At 49.7% G+C, this 6267-nt stretch overlaps 1 protein-coding gene across 2 annotated transcripts in view; it reads right to left on the bottom strand.

Moving 5' to 3' along the window:
• Nucleotides 1-2246: 2246 nt before the first annotated feature.
• The window catches only part of TBX4 (T-box transcription factor 4), a 47001-nt gene continuing 42980 nt past the window's right edge, over nt 2247-6267 (bottom strand). For both annotated transcript variants that reach the window (XM_064729200.1, XM_064729201.1), the window contains 3 exons: nt 5328-5416; nt 4771-5012; nt 2247-3539 (listed from right to left, as the gene is read on the bottom strand). In XM_064729200.1, coding sequence (XP_064585270.1) covers nt 2914-3539; nt 4771-5012; nt 5328-5416 — 957 coding nt within the window. In that variant the 3' untranslated portion in view covers nt 2247-2913. The remainder of the gene's footprint in view (nt 3540-4770; nt 5013-5327; nt 5417-6267) is intronic.

Below are 6267 nucleotides of genomic sequence, written 5' to 3' on the forward strand. Positions count from 1 at the left end.
AGTGGGATTTGTAATGTAAATAATTTGTAATGTAAATAATGTTATCTCAATGTTTTTGTCAAAGTCACACAGGAGGGGGATCCCACTAATGTCACTTTTTTGGCCATTTGGAAATGGGAAATCAGCTCTAAGTGGATTCCTCTGAGTGGAAAAAGATTGTCACTGCAGAATGATTCATCCCATTTAATCTCAATGTCTGATCTCTCTCCAGTGACTATAAAAGGAACCCAGATGACCAGATTAGCATACATCCAAATTTTGCACATTTTTCTGCTAACTCAGCCTTTCCCAATCAGGTCCTGTACTCACAAATGCCCTGTGCTGTTTTTACAAGGAACAGCTCCTTTTTTGGCACAGGGATCCCCAGGGCACTCCCGGGCTCCGGTGGGACAGAGCCTGGGCCCTGCCCTTTGCAAAGGCTGCCAGGTAAAACTTGCAGCAATTCCATGGTTTCTCTACACTCCCTGCATTGACTGAAAGGTTCTGGGCTGATTCTTACAGGAATTACTTTTTAAATTGCCTTAAATCAATCAATGTTGCATGGATGAGCAGAAGGTACATGAGAAATGGTTAAAATCGCAGCAGTGATTATTCATTAAAAAGGACATTGTAATTGTGTTGGTTACCTTTGTAAAACAGGCAGAAGATCCAGGCAGACTTTCCTGTGCAGCCTGGGCTGCTGACCCCACTCATTTCTGGGTCCATTTGTCAGCTCAGTGTTGATGCAGGGTCACGGCGAGAAATGAACGGAGCCCTGCAGGCAGTGACACCCCCAGACCCCTCCTCCTCCTCCTCCTCCTCCTCCTCCTCCTCCCTTTCATTCTTCAGCCCTGTCCCTGGCACTGCTTTAACTCAGAGCTCAGATCCACTCAGGTGTGCCCTAAACAAAGAAACACCTGGAAAATCCCAAATAAACCCAAGGGCACCTAAAAGCCCATGGTGGAGCTTTGGGATGGTGAGAAAGGGCCAGGTGGGAAGGGGAGGGTGGTGTAGCCAAGGCAGCAGGAGACAGAAGAGAGACAAGACGTCTTAATTCACCATGGAACATTTTTATACTAATTATTGAAATGCACCCAGAGACAGCTTGTAGTAGTAAAACGACTTTATGTTCTGATATGTAAAATAAAATGTCCATGCTATGTAACAAACATTTAAAAATTCCATACCACCTGTATCTAATGTGGTTTCTAATAAAGATTTATCTGTAGTATATATGGTTTTTTTGTCTAACCAATTCTTAGTTTTTACATCAAAGGTGTGTAATAAAAAAAATTTAAATAGATGTCTTTCCAAAAAAAAAAAAAAACCCTTTGCAACATTCATTTTTATTAAGTATTTCATTCATTAAAAGCAAAGCTGAATTGGACACGTGGCCTGCATTTGTGATATATATAATTTTATATATATATATATATATAAAATATATATGTATATAAATAGCTATTGAGCATGCAAAAATTGTAGTGATTTCCAAAATCTGGTTACAAAATCCCCACCAGCCACAGAGGAATTCTGCTGAGTGGCTGCAGGGACTGTCCTGGTTGGAATGTGCCCTCGGGGCTGGCACAGCCCCCATCCCTGGGGCTCCTCCTGGGGTGGATTCACCAAAGCACAGAAGCACCTCCCCACTCCCAAACGCGCATTTCAGCTTTCTGCCTTTGCCCCTTTGGGAAGCAATGACACAAAACCCCTCTGTGCAATGACTAAAGGTGGAACATTGAGCTCTTCAGTGTCACCGCAGTGTCACCCATGCACAGCCCGGGGCTCAGGGCCTTTGTGGCTGAGGACAAAGGGAATTTGGTGTCACAGCTCCTGCCAGCGCCACCGGGGCTGAAGGGAGCTCTGAGATGATCAAACCCCGCCTGCGATGGAACCGCAGGGACACAGAGGGCACCGCCAGGAGCGGCCCTGGGCCTTCCATGAATGCGCTGCTCACAGATTTCACCTGCTCTGCAAAGATCTGTACACTGTAAAGCCTGACGGGGCACGGGAGCTCTTCCCTCCTCACCCCACCATTGGGAAAATATTCTTCTAGGCCTCCTTCAGGCTGAAGACAATTCTGAGTTAGCTGCAAAAGAAAAGAACATAGCACAAAAGGCACGTTTCAGCTGAATACGAAAGAAATCAAGGACCAGCAACTACAGAAATTGGTTCTGGAAAGTATTAGCGACTTTTAAGCTTAAACTTCATAAATATATTGCAATAAGCAAATGTGATTCAATCAAGGGATGGGAGTCTGAAGACACTGGGTCTGTTCCTAACGCTGCAATTAATTAATTAATTTGCTGTTTGGCCTCGGACTTAACTCTTCACTTCTTCGCTTCCCCCAGCCACGCCCGATGCCGCTGTGGGGGCAAAGGAGACATTTGTGCATCGGGGCCTGCTCGGGCCCGGCCCGCCGCTCCCGCGCTGCCAGGGAACAAATCCCTCGGCAATCTGGATCCCTTTGGAATCTCCAGGGATCCCAAGGGCTAAAGAGGCGCTGCCGCGGCAGTCCTTGAGCTACGCGACCGATCGAGCGGGGATTTCCTCGGAGCTTTGGGAGCTGTGGCTTCGTGAGCCAAGGACCGTAAAAGTGAAGCTCGTATTTTTCCCAAATAGCCAAAATTTGCTCACGGATGTTTGACATTACAAGCAAAAGAACATGACTAGCTACGTCACTCGTTAGTCATGAGGATGGTTTCTACTGCATGAAGACACGAGAATGAATTTATTTGGGAGTCACTGAGAGCCTGATGAATCCAGCCCACTGAGACAGGAGACGGAACTCTGTGTGCGCCTGAAGATACGAGCTCTTCACGCACACAGATCCCTCTGGAAATGCACATGTGTCTCAGCGAAGTGCAAGTTACCCACAGGTATCGACGCTGCCTGCACTGTCCCGGAGCACAAGGGCGGCTGCGGCCTCGGGGGTCACCCGTCGGTCCAGTTCTCCACAGCGCCCATCCCTGAATGGTACTGCAGCGACGACTCCCGGGCCAGCGAGAAGCCCTGCGAGTACAGGAACTCGTTGGCCGCGTTCAGGTGCGGGGACGGCGCTTTCCGCTCGCACACGGCCGGGTGTCCCCGCTCCCTGGGGAAGGCGGCGGCGGGGCCGCGCTCCCGGCCCGGGGCCGGGCCCAGCTGGTTGTAGACGCTGAAGGGGCCGTTCCCCGGCGGCTGCGAGGCCTGGCCCGCCATGGCCGGCGGCAGCCGCGGCATCATGGGCGCGGCGGGGAAGTGCGGCGGGAAGGGCTGGTAGGGCACAGTGTCCATGGTCTGCACGCTGTAGCCGCTGTAAGGTGCGACTGAAGTCCACATGTTGCAGCTCAGCGGCGGCGGCGGCGGCGGCAAATCGTCGACGGCCGAGACGGCGGCGATGTCGGCGCCGGAGCCAGAGTACATGCAGGCCTCCCTGGGGGCCACCTCGCCGCAGTAGGACGGGCTCAGCATCTGCTGCTCGTAGGGCGGCGGCGAGCGGAAATAGTGATCGTCCCCCACCGAGGACGAGGCGTCCAGGTAGGAGCGTTTGCAGGGCAGGTCCAGGTGCCGAGCGCTTTCTGCAAGAGAAATTCATTCACGCTGAGCAGCAGTGTGGCCGGGGAGAGCCCTCGGAGGCCGCGGTTATTGCACTAAAGCGGTGCCCTCTCTCAGCTTAATCCAGTTCAACCATCTTACTTTGGGAAAACAATGTACAACATCAAAACGACATTGTGCTGCAAATGTCAGGCTAATCCTCCCCGGCCTCAAAGCGCTGCGGTGACATTTGTCAGCTTAAGTGAGGGACTCTTCTCACATCAGGGATTACTCCACGTTCATCCAGATAAGGAGGGCCCTGACACTCCCGCACGGTTCCTCCTGACAAACTCAAGAAGTCTCTTAAAGGGTCTTATCACAGCCTGCCTTCCTGTCACTGCAGAATTGGCTCTACATTGCCCAGATATTCACGTCAAAAGCTGCAGGAATATTTCCAGATAAAGGAGCCCTTTCCCAGTGAGCAGCCCTTGCTCAGCCCCTCTCCTCCCGTGAGGACCACGGCCCTGCTCCCCAGCAGCTTTCTGTTATTTATTAGGAATATTCTCTGCATGAATTAGTGAATTCATCTGCACATTAAACATCTGCTAAAATTACACATTTGCCTTGCAGCCCTCATTACTGGTGCTGTTAGATTCTTCATTTAGCCATGATCAGAGGATTCTCCCAGCTTAAATAAATTAGCAAGCAGTGAGACATGCAAATAGAAGGATTTTTTTCTTCTGTGCAAAATTTTTCCATTTAACTTAAAACATGCCATGATCTCATCTGATGCTGGACTAAAAGGAAGAGAATGCAGTCACAGCTCAGTTAAATTTGAGAATTAGTGGATGAGAGGAAAGGGCTGCTCATACCAAGCTCCCACAGTCCCACTGCTCTGCAGACACTGAGGGGATTGCTCATGGCTTTGCCTTGGAAAGTGTAGAATTTTGGTAATGCTAATGGCCTCCTGCAAACAATTCTGCATTCAGCTGATCCTAACAATGGATAATTTTCCACTGAAGCTCTGTGCCATTTGAATTACACATTCTAATTAATTGTTTCAGCTCTGTCTCAGAGTCTGAATTTACCTTCTATGGGACAAACCCACTAAAAATTGCTCCAAACAGCAGCTCTTGCCCCCTGACCTCCAAAACACTCCAATCACAGCAGTATTGTTGAAGATCAAGGCCCAAGAGACCAATCCAAACCAAACTCACGGTCTCAGGTTTATTTTCTGTGATATTTTTTAGCTGTGAACTCGAGTTTTTTAGTTACCTCTTCTTTTTAGACAATGGTAGAAGAGCCCTGAATCTCTCTGTGCTGTGAAGGTGTTGAGTGGCAGATCTTGAGTATCTGAAGCTGCAAACTGCATGTGAGCACCATTCTCATACTGATAATGCTGCAGGCTCTGGTGATTCCCATGGAGTGGGTTCACATCTGGCTTTGCTGACAGCTGGCCGTGGCTGGACACCAACCTCTGCCTCATGATGCTTTTGGAAATTACTGGATATTCTTTGCTGGAAGAGGTGAGAAAAATGAAGGCTGGTTAGGCAGAGATCAGCATCATCAGAATTTCATCAGCAGAGTGAGGAAATCTTGGTTTGGCTCCCCCAGAGCATCTCCAGGCAGTGACTTCACCCCCTTTGCTTCAGACGATGAACTCATCGCGTGCGCTGGGTGTGGGCAGGGCTGACAGCACAGAGTGTGTCAGGAGGGGCTTCTGAGGGACATCAGTGCCACTGAGGCACCAGCACACACTCTGGCACGGCCTGCTGCCTCCCCAGGAGCTGCAGGTGTGAGGAGGAAGAGGAAGGAGGGAGGGAGGGAGGTACCTCTGGAGCCGAGCCACGCGCAGGTCGCTGTCGTCGCTGCCCCGGAAGCCCTTGGCAAAGGGGTTGTTCTCAATTTTCAGCTGGGTTATCTTGGAAAGAACAAAACCAAGAATAAAGTGTTTGAAAGCAAATCAGAGCAAAAGTGCAGCAGCAGGGCTGAGCTGGTGGGTCTGTGAAATGCAGGGCCTGGGTCTTACTCTAGGCCCTGTGTTCTTCTCCTGATAGGGAGAATTTATTTGTCTGATTTAAAAGGTTTCCAATGTTTCCATGTTAGAGAGCCCTGCTTGTCATGGTGTGGCTCTCCCTAATTCCCATAACAATTTTACACACCATTTAGGTACATACTTTCCACCATTCAGGCATTTGAACTCTGTGAAAATCACAACTCAAACACTGCTTTGTCCCTCTCCCTTCTCTGCATCCCATCTGAGTGCTGAGGAGAGCAGCCAGCTCTGCTTTGGGATGGTTTTGCAGAGCGTTGCTGTTATTACAAATGCACTTTTAGCAATGTTGAAAAATATCCCTTACCAAAAAACTCCTGAGAGCGCAGCTGGCCGCTATCAGTGCTGGAGGGGAAGGTGGTGACATGTGAATTTAAGCAGCCTCCAGGGCTCAAACCCTTCCAGGGAAGCTCAAGCAGCTGATGAACCACAAGAAGAGTAGGACCCTTCCAAAGCCACAGCCTGACAGCAGGTTTGTACATCTTAATTTCATTTTGTTATTTAGTGATAGTGGTTTTCCTCTGACGTGAGCAGGATCAGGGCTTCGGTCCCTCCTTGTCACCTTCCCCTGGCCTGACCCAGCCCAGGAGGGGAACTGGGTGAGCACACACCTTCCTCACTGACCTGTGCCCAGGGGTAACCTCCGTCCTCAACTTCCTCATTTTTCCCTTTAGGAATACAATTATTTACAGCCACACTTCTTGCTAGCAGGAGAGTTC

Source organism: Zonotrichia leucophrys, chromosome 19, assembly GCF_028769735.1.
Source record: "Zonotrichia leucophrys gambelii isolate GWCS_2022_RI chromosome 19, RI_Zleu_2.0, whole genome shotgun sequence".
In the NCBI taxonomy this organism is placed as follows: domain Eukaryota; kingdom Metazoa; phylum Chordata; class Aves; order Passeriformes; family Passerellidae; genus Zonotrichia; species Zonotrichia leucophrys.